Source organism: Danio rerio, chromosome 10 (assembly GCF_052040795.2).
Source record: "Danio rerio strain M-AB ecotype USA chromosome 10, GRCz13ab, whole genome shotgun sequence".
Classification (NCBI taxonomy): Eukaryota; Metazoa; Chordata; class Actinopteri; order Cypriniformes; family Danionidae; genus Danio; species Danio rerio.
Genome location: NC_141030.1, coordinates 782,730 through 800,466, shown reverse-complemented (window position 1 = coordinate 800,466; position 17,737 = coordinate 782,730). Strand labels below are relative to the sequence as shown.

At 38.0% G+C, this 17,737-nt stretch overlaps 1 protein-coding gene and 1 long non-coding RNA gene across 14 annotated transcripts in view; one reads left to right on the top strand and one right to left on the bottom strand.

Annotated features, from left to right (window-relative positions):
• Positions 1–4,097, bottom strand: part of LOC137496532 (uncharacterized) — a 165,272-nt gene extending 161,175 nt beyond the window's left edge. For all 9 annotated transcript variants that reach the window (XR_015500669.1, XR_015500666.1, XR_015500670.1 and 6 more), the window contains exons 1-2: positions 3,790–4,097; positions 574–720 (exon numbers count right to left, since the gene is read on the bottom strand). This is a non-coding gene — a long non-coding RNA (uncharacterized LOC137496532). The remainder of the gene's footprint in view (positions 1–573; positions 721–3,789) is intronic.
• Positions 3,934–17,737, top strand: part of glis3 (GLIS family zinc finger 3) — a 49,599-nt gene continuing 35,795 nt past the window's right edge. For 2 of the 5 annotated variants that reach the window (XR_015500524.1, XM_087269703.1), the window contains exons 1-4: positions 3,934–4,139; positions 6,853–7,156; positions 14,653–14,812; positions 16,995–17,583. Coding sequence is in view for 4 of the 5 variants with exons in the window: in XM_087269703.1 (XP_087125829.1) it covers positions 6,889–7,156; positions 14,653–14,812; positions 16,995–17,583 (1,017 nt within the window). In the remaining variant the exon portion in view is untranslated. 5 annotated transcript variants of the gene reach the window in all.

Genomic DNA, 17,737 nt, shown 5'->3' with positions numbered 1-17,737 from the left:
AGAATAAGCTTGGATTGACTATGGAACAATCGCTCGCTTTTTTAATGTCGAATCATCTTGTTTAATCCCACCTACAGAATTTTGGATGCACAAACTCTAGTGCGACCACTGTCAGTGAAACCATTACGAATAAGCCCACCTGGAATCTGTCCGCGCAGAATTCAGCAGATTTTTAGCCCATCATTAATTCTGTTTATTTACTTGAGTAAATGTGTGTAAATCTATATTTATTCAGTTTTTTTTATTCATTTCAGTAATATTATTGACTAATGTGAAAATGTTCATCTGATTTATGCACTATGCAGTTTGTACAGAATTATTTTCTGTCTTTTACTAGAGATATTATATGAGACACTTGCCTTATTTATCAAATAAAGTGAATCTATGGATTCGCATTCAAAACATTAAATAAAAGTTAAAAAGATATTATTTTTATTTCATAAATTAAGGTTTTATTTATGATACTCCCAAAATAATTCTGCAGAAATCTGCAGACTTTTACCAAAATTCTCCACAGAAATGGCAAAAAACATCCTCAGATTCCGTCTGGCCCTACATATCAGTTATACTTGCCTGTCTATTCCCTGTGATCTCCAGTGTCTGCGACTCTCCTCCTTGTGCGATTCCCTCCTAGTCTCCTCTGGTTGTGCGTTCCCTGATTCCTGTGTTCCTGGCTCCATATCATCCTCCTCGTCATCTGGTCCACTGCTTCATCATATCCTGCAATAGACATTACTTGTTCATATCAATGTTTATCATACTCAGGCCTGGGGGCTGTTCCATAAACCAAGCTTAGAGTAAAAGCCAGGCTTATCTTGGTAAGTCAGGTTTATTAATGGCGAATTCAGTTTCATAAGTCAAATTTACCAAAGTTCAAACTGAGTTATAAAGACAATAAATGAATGAATGAACTGATCATCTTCAATTAATCGCAACCAGAAAATCTAAGCCTGATCTCCATATGACTCCAGTAATGATCAAACTGGGCCTTCAATACAGACGTGTGCTTCTCCAGAACATTCCTCTGGGCTTCTCCAGGATAAACACGCCTGTTTCCATGACGACGAGTGGCAGAACTCGCTGAGCAAACACTGAAGCGCCAGTAAAGGAGTCTGAAAACACACGGGTTTATCAGACCCTGTTAAACTGATGTTGAACAATCACTCAGTCTGCTCCATCTGGGTTTATTTATATTGTATTATAGTATTTTATACAATGATTATTCAAATAAGTGATGTGTAACGGATCACATTTTCAAACATAATAGTTTAAATAACTAATTTCTAATAACTATTTGTTTTCTGCTATGATGACAGCACACACTATTTTACTAGATATTTTGCAAGATACTATTCAGATTAAAGGGTTAAATCACCTAAAATGAACATTTGCTCACTGTTTACTCTTCCTCGAGTGGTTTCAAACCTTTATGAGTTCCTGTTCAACACAAAAGAAGAAATTTTAAAGAATGTACTCTACTGTTTTTATTTGAGCGCTATTATTTTAATTATTATTGTTATTTTTATTATTTTTTTAATCCTAATATATTAATTTGTTCATTAATTTTCCTTCAGATTAGTTTCTTTATTCATCAGGGGTCACCACAGCAGAATGAACCGCCAACTTACTGTATTCAGCATATGTTTTACACAGTGGATGCCATTCCAGCTGCTCTTCTGTACTGGGAAACACCCATACACACTCAGTCTCACACACACAAACTCATACAATACGGCCATTTAGTTAATCAATTCTCCTATAGCGCATGTGTTTGGACTGTGAGGGAAACTGGAGCACCCGGAGGAAACCTACACCAACACGAGGAAAACATGCAAACTCCACACAGAAACGCCAACTGACCCAGCTGGGACTCGAACCAGTGACATTCTTGCTGTGAGGCAACAGTGCTAACCACGCAGTTGGCGTTTCTCCCAGCTGGGTCAGTTTGCATGTTCTTCCCGTGTTGGTGAGTTAAATTGTCAACGTTTTCTTGCTTGTCACATGAAATATTTGTAAAAAGAATTAAATATTTGTCATATGGGCTACAAATTGTGTCTTTAACTGTATATTTTATATATTTTGTATATTATAATTTTTGTTTGTGCTTTCTCCTACTTTTATTCTAATCGTTTTTTAATTTTTTGTTTTAGTTGTTTTAGATATTCAATGAAAACTATTTGTAATTTAAAATTCTATTCATTTTTAAGGGCTTTCTCTGCTAAAAAAAAGGCTGATTTAAGCTGTTTTTTTTCAGCAGAGAAAGCACTTAAAAATAAATAGAATTTAAAAATACAAATAGTTTTTGACCGGCCTGATTTTAGAGGGGGTTTAGAGAAGTTTTGGCCATTTCCAGCCTGGTTTAAGCTGGACATAACTGGTTTTGTCAGGTCTTCCAGGCTGACTAGGTAAAGTCTAGATCAGATATGAACATTAATAAAGCAGCATTTTTTTATGACACTGTATAATAATAATTTATATTTTTACAGTACTGTGACGGTTGGAGTTAGGGTTGGGGTTAAAAAAAGTTGTTAAAAATACAACTTATTGGGTAATTAAATAGATAACATAAATAATACTCGGTACAACTACTGTTTTTACATTACTGTGACGGTTAGGTTTAGGGTTGGGGCAGACGTTGATAAAATACATTTAAAATAAATTTAATAAATAATATAAGTAATTCTGGTTAACTTCTGGCCGCAAACGTATCCGATCTAGCAACAACTGCCTGGCTAGGATGGCCGAGCTGGTTTTAGCTGGTCATTTCCCAGGCTGGAATGGCCAAAACCGCTCTAAAACCAGCCAGGTTGACCAGCTAAAACCTGCCAACCAGACTGAATTGTATTTTTTTATTGCATAACATGAACAATAGCATACAAAAAAATGAGTATTATAATGCTTACATTTTTTTCAAATCAAAGGAACAAATCAGTCCAAAATAAAAAAAAAAGTAAACAAATAAAAAATACAGGGGATAAATAACAAAATTCACATAAGAAAAGGATTCCATAATTGCATACATCCTAATAGCTTTTTTATTTTTTTGTGTCTTTTAGGGTTTCGATATAATGCTTAAGATCAATTTTAAACAAATAAATATTAGGCTTATCATTGGACAATAATTGTTTGTGTACATGGTACTTCCTATATATTACCATTAAATTAATAAACAATTTTTGCTCCAAAGATTTGTTCTTGTTATTATTATTGTATATCGAAAATATATTTACAAAAAGCTGAATTTTTAATTTTGTAAGTTTAAAAATAAGATATTAAACATCAAACAAAAACATTTGGGTAACATATGTGCATTAAAAAAAACAGGTGTTTTATTGATTCCTAGAATGATTTAAAGCTGTTATTTTCAGCAGGGTTTGTCATATTTTTATTATTTAAACTGTATATAAACCTGTGTCACTTCAAGTAGGCTAGTTTCCACAGCAATATTGCAAAGTTACAAATAGTTAATTAATAAATAATATCAATATTTAAAAAAAAAAGTATTTTCAAACTAATCACACATTCAGAATTTGGGGGAACATATATAAAGTTTAGGAACAGGCTATTGAAAAACAATATTATTTAGTTTATATTCTATAATAGCCTATTGTATATTGTTATGTTATAGTGTTAGTTGACATGTTTACAACAGTGGAGCGTCAGTTGAGGACCGTCAGAATTCAGTGTTAGCATAAATATTAAGCTAGTAACGACTGCTAGTTGCAAAATAACTAGTCAACACAATGTCTGAAGGCATCCATCACAATAAATCTGACCTTTATGACTTACAGAAACGCGTGTGGATCTCAAATAAACCCAAATACGGTGTTCGAGGAGCGTGTCGAGGTGATGTAATGCCGCCAAACATTCACATGACGGAGAGTTTGTGGGGCAAAAGGGCAAATGAGGCTGATCTTCCCGCCCCTGACAACCATCACAAAGCCACACACAACAGCAGCAGAAGCACTCACGGTCACCGGCATGACGGAAAACTCCACTTAAACACGGTAAAAACCCTCTTGAAACACCGTATTAGCCCTCATGTGAGGGTATCGATCCCGATGACGTCACGGCGGCAGAGGCGCGCGCCCCGGAGCGGTTTATTTCCCGCTGCAGGTGTCCTGACGAGGCTTTAACAGGTGAGTTAAACAACACTGGCCACACTGGAAAACACTACAGCACGCTTAAAGTAATCACTATGGTGTTTTTAAACCATAATATAGTTAAAGTAGCTACTTAAAAGAACCGGTTGTGGTAATTCTGTGTAGTTGCTGTGGTAATACAACAACTAATATGATACACTAGTTTTCTATCATGTAGACTATATACTACAATACAACACAGTTTACTGTAGTAAAAACTAAAGTATATTAAAGTTTATCAGTTCATTATAGTCAATACTTCATGTTTAAGCCATTATTATTAACACACAGTGTAATTTATGTTACTAGATGGATCAAAAACACTAGTATTTATTTTCTGTACGTCTTTCATGTTGGACCGATTAAGCTGTCAGAATTATTAGGCTACAGACATCAATAAGCTTATTTATTTATTAATTTATTTATATACAGAAGTTTTGATGAACTTGAATATGTTTTAAGGACAAACATGATTCAGTTTGTCTTCGTTTACTATTTATCGGTTTTATCGTTTCTAATAACGGAGGATAATTAAATGTAACAATTATATAAGAACATTTATAAATGATGTTTATAAAGATATTTACAATTATAAAGATAAATAAATCACACCAGAATGAAATGAGTTGATTCTAGTTTGTTAACAGTTAAGCTGAAAATATGAATGTTATTTGTATTCGTTTAACAATTATCTAGATAATTAGATATAGAACTGAAAACATTTATCAGAAGTCCACTATAGCTACTTGTAACTTATAGCAACTGTTCAGAAGTCAGTAATCAGATTTCATGGCTGTAGTTAATGCATTTCCTTTAAAAACAAATACAATGCTGGCACGGCATTACTGTAGATGCTTTTCTGTGGTGGGGTTGTATTACAATGCTAGTGCCGTATATTGGATGTTGCTCTATCTAATCTGTGAACAATTAATTTTTTTTGTAAGTTGTAAGAGTATATTTAGCAAAAAAAAACTCTTTTGTAAAGTATATTTTTATGTTACACACGATTTCTTTGTGATTAGCATGTATTTGTCATGTAATTTATGAATTAATTTAGGAATTAATACAGTATATGTAACATGAGAATGTTGATTTAAAGGGACAGTACACAAAAAGTTCCTCGGCTTTTACTTACAATCAAGAGGTTGTAAACTTTTATGAGTTTCTTTCTTCTGTTGAACCCAAAACAGGATATTCAGATGCTGAATGTTGTGTAACAAGCCATTTATAATCAAAAATACCATGGCTGTTTTTTCCCCAGCATTCTTCAGTATACCTTCCTTAGTTTTTAATTGGAAAAAACTTATCTGTTTAAAGTCCACTTGAAATCAAAATGTACAATGTTTATTTTGCATTCTTTAGGTGAACAATTAATCTGTGTAAATTAATCCACTGAATAAAACTGTTTTGGTAATCTTCAGTCTGAGCATCTGCTGCTGCATTTGGATTGGCTCTTTCTCTGATGATGTCAGTTTGAGGCTTCAGACACAATATTCTTAGCCACGCCCCTCTTTTTGATGAGGGAATGATTGACAAAAAGGAAGTCCCGGCCCCTACTCAATATGTAGTTTCAGCTGTAAGTACATCAACATACTGAAAGAAAACCCCGCCCCTACTTAATATTCAGTTTCAGTTGGAAGAACATCAGCATACTGAAATAAAGCCCCACCCCCTACTCAATATTCAGTTTCAGTTGGAAGTACATCAATATGGTGAAATAAAGCCCCGCCCCCACTCAATATTCAAGTTTAGTTGGAAGTACATCTGCACACTGAAATAAAGACCCGTCCCTACTTAATATTTAGTTTCAGATGGAAGTAATAATAATAATAACAATGAAGTACATTAACAAACTGAAATAAACCACCACCTCTCAATACATTAGCATAGTGAAATAAAGCCCCACCCCCTAGTTAGTATTCTGTTGCAGCTATAAGTACGTCAACATACAGAAAGACAACCCCTCCCCTACATAATATTCCGTTTCAGTTGGAAGTACATCATCATACTGAAATAAAGCCCCGCCCCCTACTCAATATTCAGTTTCAGTTGGAAGTACATCAATATGGTGAAATAAAGCCCCGCCCCTACTCAATATTCAAGTTTAGTTGGAAGTACATCTGCATACTGAAATAAAGACCCGTCCCTACTTAATATTTAGTTTCAGATGGAAGTAATAATAATAATAGCAATGAAGTACATTAACAATCTGAAATAAACCACCACCTCTCAATACATTAGCATAGTGAAATAAAGCCCCACCCCCTAGTTAGTATTCTGTTGCAGCTATAAGTACGTCAACATACAGAAAGACAACCCCTCCCCTACTTAATATTCCGTTTCAGTTGGAAGTACATCATCATACTGAAATAAAGCCCCACCCCCTACTTAATATTCAGTTTCAGTTGGAAGTACATCAACATACTGTAATAAAGCCCCACCCCCTACTTAATATTCAGTTTCAGTTGGAAGTACATCAACATACTGTAATAAAGCCCCACCCCCTACTTAATATTCAGTTTCAGTTGAACGTACTTCAGCATACTGTAATAAAGCCCCGCCCCCTACTCAATATTCAGTTTCAGTTAGAAGTACATTAACATACTGAAATAAAAGTCTCAGCAACTTTCAGTTCACCCAGGCTTTAAGACATTGATTCACATGTAACTAGAGAAACATTTAACCGTGTTGTGTCTGCTGTGCTCCTCAGGATCCTGATATATGAATCTGAAGGCCATGTTTTGTGATGGACATGAATGGGAAAGGCTGTAACCTGATGGTTTCTCCGTCCGGCATGGCTCAGATATCTCCGCTGAAGGTCCACACTCCTGCATCTCTCTATCCAGAATCAAACTCAGCTCAGAGTCTCCGCCGGCAGGTGCTCACCAATGGAAAACTGGGCTTTCCACAGCCATCCCGAGCTCTTCATCAACAGGCTCCACAGATTTCACTCCCAGCATCCTCCTCCTCCAAACAGTCTGCTCGACAATGCTGTCAGGACAGCAGTATGAAAGGTAAAAACAAGAATTGGCATCTCAGGTCTTGGAGGGCTCCAATTTTGGCCTTTTTAAGATGTAAAATTACTTGTGTCTCCAGAATGTGTCTGACGTTTCAGCTCAAAATACCCTCACTGTTAAGAGCGATTAGTTGACTTTACCTTCAAAATGTGAGTTAACTGGTTGCCTTATAGTTATTAAGTAAACAAATTATGCACATAATTATAAAAGTTAAGTCAATGGCAATTGTCAGAAGGAACTGTAGCTGTTTTGCACCTGTGCCTTTAAATGCAAATGAGCTGTTATCCCCGCCCAATTTCCAAACATTTTGTTTTAGAGAAGTATAGTTAAGGTCAGATATCAGGATAAACCAAGCGGCAACCTCCTGCTCTCCCTTGGGAAGCTAATACGGAAGTAACTGAAACTCTAACTCATCAAGATTCCGCTAGTCCCGGCTCATATGGAGCAAATTTCCATTGAGCCGACTGTTAGAATGGCCGACTTTACAGCAGAAAAAAGGTGTTTACAGACTGGTACGATTTTGGTGTATATAGCTAAAATTGCCCTTCATGACAACATTGAGGTGGTGGACTCATATTAGGTTTTATTAAGTCTGCATAATTAAGGGCGTGGCCACTTGAGTGACAGCCAGGTCTCGCTGGTTGCAGTCACTTCCCCTCAGCTGATTCCGGCTGATTAGCTGCTGAACTCGGCATATGCATCATATTTTTGTGTTGTTGTATGTGGCTTTACACAGTCAGTCGCCTTTTGAGATTATTTCCTACAATTATCAGATGATATGGCATGCTCACAAACAATTCACGTGGCCTCCATTTCCCAGCTGAGTGAACTTATATACTCATACACCATCTCTATAAATGTGTTTGTGTAATTTAGGATCATTTATAATGTTCTTTAGAGCTGTAAAGCACTCCAGAATCTGACTGATTGATCAGCTGCAGGCTCTAGATCAGTCATCTGAAGTGTTGTAATACAGTGTTATACTGGATTTCATCAATAGTCCTGCATTTACTAACACACACACTATATCTGAAGTGTTTGGAAGTAATTTGCGTTTTCCTCCTGTAGAAAAACGTCATAATAATGTCATCTATATTAATTTATGATTTAGTTATGGGTGAAACAAAGACCATGCGGGTCAGGTTGTTGAAACAGTAGACTGCAAATAATTAATTCGTTATGAATGAATTAATTATTCATAAATAATTAATTCACCTTTGCCTATGACGACGATGCCATCGTCCATCGCAATGTTTCACATTAGACATCGTACGATGCCAAATTGGTCAACATCGCCCAACCCTAGTCCCAATATAACTATACATTGCATAATCGACAATGATTCAAAATTTGATATCCTGTAAAATATTATTTGGAAAAAAAAAACTTTTTAGAATTGATTTATTAACTATTAATACTTTTTAAGTCCCCGTAGACACCCTGTGGTAATATGTGGCTGTCAATCATTATCAAGGGGCGGGGAAAACAGCACTGCAACATCACTATTTTCAGACATTTTTGATTAATCGTTACTTTTTATTTTTTTCTTTCTTTAATGATAGGATACCAACACTTATGTATACACAGACACGTATATAAACACTCTAATATAAATCAGTTTTTTTTTGTTTGTTTGTTTTTTTGCAGAGCAATAAAAAAAAAATATTTAAACTTAATATAGAATTTCCAGACAAAATGGTGCTAACACATTGTAATTTATATCCCATGTCAGAAAATGCAGCTGATGCTGGTAACATCGACAGTGTGGAAGGAATAGGCTATGTATATATATATATATATATATATATATATATATATATATATATATATATATATATATATATATATATATATATATATATATATATATCATGTTTCTCTATGCATGAGCTGCTCTGTCAACCTGAACACCAGATATGATGCTCTGAATTTAATAAAGCACAATCAAACATCAGCACTCACACATAAATAGCTCTTACAGTCTTTATTTTCCCTGTGAGTGTCAGAGAGAATAATGCAAACACCTGCGTTTCTATTGCAAGAGTCAAATCCCAGCGAATCACTCCTACATGTGTAGTAGAGCTTCCATAGAGTCAACATGACATCACAATTAAAGCGATTTACTAAACAGCGCATACCTCAGGTGTGCAATGACTTTTCTTAAGACGACATAATCAAAGCCTCCTATTTTTACCCCTTGTGTATTGTTCAAATGTACTGCAACAGCTAGCTCTTCTCACACGATTGTCTTCTGAAGATAAGCAGGGCTGAAGTTAAGCAGTTTCTGGATGTGAGACCACATTGGAAAGCTGTTTCTGCCGGAAGTGGTGTTAGTGAGGCCAGCAGGGGGCGCCTAACCTGCAGTCTGTGTGGGTCCTAATGCCCCAGTATAGTAACAAGGACTCTATACTGATCAGTGAGTGCCGACTTTTGGATGAGACGTTAAACCGAGGTCCTGACTCTCTGTGGTCATTAAAAATCCCAGGATGTCCTGCGAAAAAGAGTAGGGTTTAACCCCAGCATCCTGGGCAAATTTGCTCACTGGCCTCTGTCCATCATGACCTCCTACCCATCCCCATAGTTGGCTTCATCACTCTGTCTCCTCTACACCAATCAGCTGGTGTTTGGATGAGGAGATCCCCCCCAAAAAATGTGTAAAGCGTGTCCAGTGAAGTGTCCAGTCTGGAGTGTCCAGAAAAGCAATATATAAATGTAAGGAATTATTATTATTATTATTATTATTATTATTATTATTATTATTATTATTATTATTATTATTATTATTATTAATAATAATAATAATAATAATAATTATTATTATTTATTATTATTATTATTATTATTAATTATCATCGTTATTGTTATTATTATTATTAATTATTATTATTATTATTATTATTATTATTATTATTATTTTATTTATTATTATTTGTTATTATTAATTTTCCATGCCACGTCAAGCATTTTATAGAAGCAAAGACTTATTCGCTGTGAATGAGCCCTAAGGGGCCGTTCACACAGACTGCGCTTTTCCTCTCCAATGAGCTACTTTTCTAATGTAAACATGCTCTGGACTGACATCGGTTTAATTAAAAGATCATACAGTAAGTGAGTCATCTAGTGTCATCAGAAAAACACTTGACTTTGGTATCGTCCAGCAAGTCTTCTGGCGCTCATATTTTTGATGATTAACCGAGCAGAAAACATATACCTCAACCAACCACAGAAGCCAAGCGGAGAAACTCATTATTACTTAACAGAGCAGAAACGCTTCCTCGGCTTTACTGGTTTGTTATAGGAATTCCATGACTATTCATGTGTTTCTGTTTGATAGAGACCGAAAGAGGACAAAAGCTGCAACTGAAATGCAGCATTATTTACTAAACTTTATGTAAATATATGTAAATTAGCAGCTTTCAGTATTTTGTGTATTTACAGCATCAGAAGTAGACAGAGCAGAGATCAACATCCCATAATGCAGTTCACCACCAGAAATAACACAAAATACACAAAAATACTGAAACCGTTCACTAGCACATACTGATGTAGTAGGTTTATCACTTATTAAATGATACAGTTAGATGTCTAACATGCAATAACATTCATTCATTCATTCATTTTCTTGTCGGCTTAGTCCCTTTATTAATCCGGGGTCGCCACAGCGGAATGAACCACCAACTTATCCAGCAAGTTTTTACACAGCGGATGCCCTTCCAGCCGCAACCCGTCTCTGGGAAACATTCAGACACACTCACTCAGTAGACAATTTAGCAATAACAATAAAAACATATTTAATCGTGCATGATGTTAACATTTAATAATGTTTTGCTAAAACGAAATAGTTGTGTTTATTAAATATCATTTAATTGAGCTGCTGTATTTGCATTAATAAGCATTAAAAAAGATGCACACTAAGGGCAGCAAAGTGGCTCAGAGGTTAGCACTGTGTCCTCACAGCAAGAAACTCACTGGTTGGAGTCCCGGCTGGGTCGGTTTCTGAGTTTGCATGTTCTCCCCGTGTTGGCGTGGGTTTCCTCCAGATGCTCCGGTTTCCCTCACAGTCCAAACACATGCGCTATAGGGGGATTGATCAACTAAACTGGCCGTAGTGTATGAGTGTGTGTGTGGATGAATGTGTATGGGTGTTTACCAGTACTGGGTTGCAGCTGAAAGGGCATCCGCTGTGTAAAACATATGCTGGAATAGTTGGCGATTCATTCCACTGTGGCGACCTTTGAAATAGAGACTAAGCCGAAGGAAAATGAATGAATGAAAATGCACTAATAATACTGCAGCACGAGCATTGCTCGTAGTTAATATTAGGTAACGCATTAACTAGTGTAAAGTGTTACTGATTTCTGCTCTTACGGATGCTCAGATTAAGTTTACGGTATATAAATATTGTTCTAAATTAATATGAATATTGTTTTTAATGAATTTGTTGTTCATTATTTTTGTAATTTAACTTCTGTAATTAAAACCGCTTTAGTTTTGGGATAATTTCACTGTTATTTTGCTCTCTTGCTTCACAAAATTAGTTGCCACTATAAGACTTAGATCTAAACTTTAATAAATCGCAACACAGGTACTATCGGTAAAATGTCAATTCATTCATTCATTCATTTTATTTTCAGCTTACTCCCTTTATTCATCAGGGGTCGCCACAGCGAAATGAACCGCCAACTATTCCAGCATATGTTTTACACAGCGGATGCCCTATCAGCTGCAACCCATCACTGGGAAACATCCATACACACTCATCCACACACACTACAGCCAATTTAGCTTACTCAATTCACCTATACCAGGGGTGTCAAACTCAATTCCTGGAGGGCCGAAGCCCTGCACAGTTTAGTTCCAACCCTGCTCCAACACACTTACCTGTAGGTTTCAAACAAGCCTGAAGGACTCAATTAGTTTGATCAGGTGTGTTTAATTAGGGTTGGAACTAAACTGTGCAGAGCTTTTGGAACTGAGTTTGACACCTGTGACCTATACCACATGTGTTTGGACTGTAGGGGCAACCGGAGCACCCGGAGGAAACCCACGTCAACACGTGGAGAACTTGCAAACTCCACACAGAGACCCAGCTGGGGCTCGAACCAGTGACCTTCTTGCTGTGAGGCGATAGTGCTAACCACTGCGCCCCCGTGACGCCCCATAGTCGATTCAAATTCAAATAATATATACATTTTTAAAGCAGAATCCTGATTATTTGTGCCTTGCAAAAGATTTAAGAATATTTTTTTTCATTCCTTATACACATTTTAATCTGTTTTATTCTCTTTTAAATTAGCATTTCTAACAATTATTGTATTTAATGTTGCTTCTATTCATTCATATGTATGAAATGCGCTATATAAATAAACTTCCCTTGCGTAACGTCTGCATTGTTCATGCGTTTCTAATGAGTAATTTGCAAACTTAACATTTTTCTCAAGAAGTTCCTCTTAATCTGCACCCGGAAAATAATAAACAGCTGAATGTAATCACGTTTTGCATGTGAACGGACCAATCAGAGTGCATTAATGCAGTATAAGGAAGCAAAATGAGTGTATCTCTGGGGCAGAGCAGCTTATGATCTCCATTATTATGAGTTATTATGAGTTCTCTGCTGGAGTCTTTTACTGCGAGTTTCTCCTGCTCTTTAATGGCTTGATTTCATTCCCACAGTCATTAACATTATTATATGGAGCCTTCTCACATGTGTGTGTTTCTCAGCAGCAGAAGTCGTCATAGTTGGTAAACTCAGAGCGCAGTGAATAAGAGAGTACAACAAATATTTTTAGCATTGCTCTTTATGTCAAATAATTAAAGAAAACTCAATGATAGTGTTATTAAGACTTTCAGGAAAAGGAATGGTGTGATACTGATAACGGCAACCTGTAGAGGGAATAACGTCAAATTCACTGTCTTGCCCACTAAAAATTGCATTACAAACAGCTTGCATAAGCAATTTTTTTAAACTACTCTTTGGAATAGTTGGCGGTTCATTCCACTGTGGTGACCCCTGGGCCTGGTTTTTCAAAAGGTTTAATCCGGATAAAATTGATCCGGATTTAGTAATCCTGTTTTTGCGATCCGTGATCACGTAATCCAGCTTACTTTTTGAGCCAGTTTTTCAAAGCAACATCAGACTGGATCAATCTGATCTGGATAGGAACTTTTCAGGATCACTAAATCTGGATAACCAGTGCTCAAACAGGATAGGACATCACAATGTAGAACTATAGATATGTAAAGAGCATGGGGTCAATATAACTTTATTTTTATTTGAAATGAAAACTAAAAAAAAATTATAATTATTAAAATAATAATAATAATAAATAATAATAAAAACAAGAAAAACAACACCCCATTCTCTTTAAACAGTCCGCTTATCTAAGACCTACAACACTGTACATTGAGGATATTTATAATAAGTTTCAAATATAGATGTAAATAAAAAAAAAGACTTAATGTCAAAAACTCCACAATAGTTTCAGACTTCCTCATCTGATGTGGAGAGAGCAGCTTGTCTGAGCGCAGCCTTTAAGAGGCGGATCTCAAGTCATTGGTCTTGGTTTGCTGCCGTTTGGTCAGAGTCAGTTGTTCCTCTAACAGATGAAGCTGTGCTGCTGCCCTTTCAGTCTCTTTTTGCAATTGTTGAAAGAGATTTAAAAAATCAGTCATTTCCATTTCTTGCATTTTTTTTGTTATTCTGTAATCATTGCATGCATCACTAATAAATATTCTAAAAACAAAAACATTTTTCATTGTGATGAATATATATATCAATTAGTGACAGAATAAAATTGATTGTTTTTGGTCAGTTTTGACAGCTGTTTGGGGGATTATTTTATGAGGCCAAACTCTTTCTACTTTGCTGTAGTCCTATACTGAAAGGCTGAATACGTTAAAGCCTATAATCACTACAGCCTGACGGATGAACAAATAAAATGAAAACCTTATGAATCAATAGTATATCTCGTAAGATACTGCATGATCCAAAAATAGTATTATTTAATTAATTTTTTAAGTTTTCATTACATTTTGGACATGAAATCCACGTTAAATCCACTCTTCTGATGGGATCCGTTTAATCCAGGTTTTTTGGATCAAAGTGATCCAGATCCTACAAAAAAGGTCTGAAAAACCCAAACTAAAGGTTTGATCCGGATCAAAACCAAGATTGGATTACGTGATCTAATCCGATTAGGTAATCGTTTTTTTTTTTCTTTTTTTAAACCCATTTTCAAGATTTGATCCAATCCCTTATCCAAAATCCTAGTGGACTACTTTTAAAAACCGGGCCCTGATGAATAAAGGGACTAAGCTGAAGGGAAATGAATGAATGTTAACAAAGATGAATAACTACTGTAATAAATGTACTGGTCATTGTTTGTTCATGCTAGTAAACACATTACCTTATGCATTATTATAATATGTGACCGTTTTCTTCAATACAGGGGTGAATTATTGCTTCAAATGTGAAATGTGGGTCTCTTCCTCAGGTTACAGAAGGGTGTTTGGGTCGTGTGGCAGCTCAAACCTGCAGGTCTCCAGCGGCGCTTTTCTGGTCCAGAGTCTCAGTCCTGCTTCTGCATCCGTCACACACTCCTCATCACAAACCTGCCCGCAGAATACACTCACACTGCCCTTCAATGACGCCAGGTACACGAGTTAATTTTTCATCTGCTCATCACTTCAGTTTCTTCATTTCAGGACACACCAAAGAAGACAGAAGTCAAAAATGTACAATGGCGTGCCCTAGCGCAGTCAACATTTGAAGTGGATCAAAAAAGGTTTTAAAGTTGTCCAAAGAGAAGAATGGGTGTTGCTGGATAGTTTTAGCACAACTTTGATGAAAGGTTTTGATCCACTTCTAATGTTAACTTGGGTCAGCAAGAAGGTCTCTGGTTCGAGTCCCAGCTGGGCCAGAGTTTGTTCCATTTGCTCTGGTTTCCCCCACAGTCCAAACACATGCGCTACAGGGGAAATTAATAAACTAAATTGGCCGTAGTGTACGAGTTTGTGTTTAGGTGTTTCCCAGTACCCGGAGGGGCATTGGCGGTTCATTCCGCTGCAGTGACCCCTCATAAATAAGGGACTAAGCCAAAGGAAAATTAATAAATGCATGGTGTGCTTTCATATATGCCTCATTCTGTTTGGTTTATGCATGCCAGAGTTCGTTTGGCTTTTTGGTGCGGTTTGTTTGGGTGCGTTTTAAACCATGAAGCATTTTGTTAGTGGTGAGAACGTGACCTCGAACTGATCCAAATGCAAGAAGTACTTTACTCTTTTGGACTACACTAGCTCCCGGACCAGGTCTCAGACAAATCTGGATGTGTGAGAAGGTCCATTCAGCCTACTGAAAGTTTACTTCCATGTGTTGCGCATGTGACTTTCCCACTCATTAATTCTGACCAATCAAAATCCAGATCAGGAAATTTGATGATCTTATGAACATCTGGTGCAACCCTACCCGGGGTCATTAGTGACTAAATGAAGGCAGAATAGTGATTTTTAATTGGCTCTCTCACAGATATTTGATGTACAGAGAGTCTCTGCCCTCCACCACTCTCAGTCTGCCTTCATTTATACTCTGAGGTACGGAGAGGCTCTGATTGATCTGATTGGCTGACACTTAGTGATTTTTAATTGGATCTCTCACAGATATTTATTGTACAGAGAGTCTCTGGCCTCCACCACCCTCAGTCTGCCTTCATTTATTCTATTAGGTAAGGAGTGGTCTCCACTTAGGTATCATACTTAAAGAGAAAAGAGCATCAGAATCGGGACTCTGTATCGGCCGAACACCCTGATGAAGAATTGATACACGGTATTGGCTGCAAAAATCCTGATCATAGAATCCCTAATTGTAACTATTTTAATACCTGTTTCGGAAAAACACAATCAAATGAAGGCAGAATAGTGATTTTTAATTGGCTCTCTCAAAGATATTTGATGTACAGAGAGTCTCTGGCCTCCACCACTCTCAGTCTGCCTTCATTTATTCTCCGAGGTACGGAGAGGTCTCCACTTAAGCCTGATTCACACGGGGCTTCAGCATCAACGCTTGACAGAGGGCGTGTCTGAAGTTCGGGCTGACGCGATCATCATAGCAGCTTCCGTCGGCGCTTGAAAAGTTGAGAAAGTCCCAACTTCTACAATCTACAATGCAGTTCAGCAATGCCTGACGTCACCCAGGGCCAGCGCGTCCATAGAGGCGACCTAGGCGGCCGCCTAGGGCGGCAGTATAGAGAGGGCGGCATCCGCGACACCTCCCTTACCACCCGCGTCCTCAGTTGTGTCCGCGACACCTCCCTCACCACCCGCGTCCTCAGGTATATTCGCGCATAGACGACAGAATAGAGAGGGCGGCGTCAGCGACACCTTCATCAGCACCTGCGTGTCCTCAGTTATAATCGCGCATAGGGCGGCAGTATAGAGAGCGCAGTGTCCGCGACACCTCTCTCCCTCAGCACCCGCGCGTCCTCAGTTATATCCGCGCATAGTGCGCTGGAAAAGAGGTCCGCGACACCTCACTTCATTTTCATAACCGGTCACTTTCGTTTTCACATTGGGGTTGAGGGCGGCATGATCGTCCTCTGCCTAGAGCGGCAGTTCAGCTTGCTCCGACCCTGACGTCACCCATTCAAAGTGAATAGGAAGCGTTGACACTGACGCCCTGTGTGAATAGGGCAATAGGTATCTCAGTATTGGTTGCAAAAATCCTGATCAGAGCACCCCTAATTGTAATTTTAATCCCTGTTTCGGAAACACACAATCAACCAACATGTCTGAAAGCACCCTAAATGAAGGCAGAATGGTGATTTTAACTGATCTCTTGCAGCAGGTGTTTGCTCTCCAGAGAGTCTCTGGCCTCCACCACCCTTAGTCTGGCTGAGACTCAGTCTGTGCGCAGCAGTAAACTGGACTGGCCGTACGGCTACCGGGTCCTTCCTCCACTAGGCCACCAAACAGCCAATCAGTTGTCAGAATCCACTGTCCCTGAATCCTCCCTATCCGAAAGCGTCTCCAACCCTGCATCTCTCCCTCATTACCTCTTCAAGGAAGACGGCAGTAGTCCGCGCCTCTCGGCCCGCTCAAAGAAGCGAGCGCTGTCTTTATCCCCACTATCGGATGGTTTGGGCCTGGACCTGAACTCCATCATCCGCACCTCGCCTACATCTCTGGTGGCCTACATCATCGGCTCCAGGATCTCACCAGCGTCCCACAACACCCCGTCCCCACTGCAGGCGGACGTCTGTGGGCATCTGCTGGGCATCAGGGGCAGCGGCATCCCTACATCCAGCAAACATAGCATCTCCGTCAGCGAGAGCCTCCGCATGCAGCCGCTGGAGGACCAGTTCACCAACCTACTAGTGGAGCAGCAGATCCTGCCAGACCCACAAACTGCAAAGGCCAGTCAGACCCATACGGTAATGAAGCATTACCTACGTTACTTGGGGTAAACTTAGAGGGCGCTTTCTACATTTGGTCAATTTAAAAATATGTAACTTAGGCTACACTTTGTTATACATTTCATGTATCCACTAGTGGGCGCTGTCTACACCTGTAGATCGCAAAAAACTA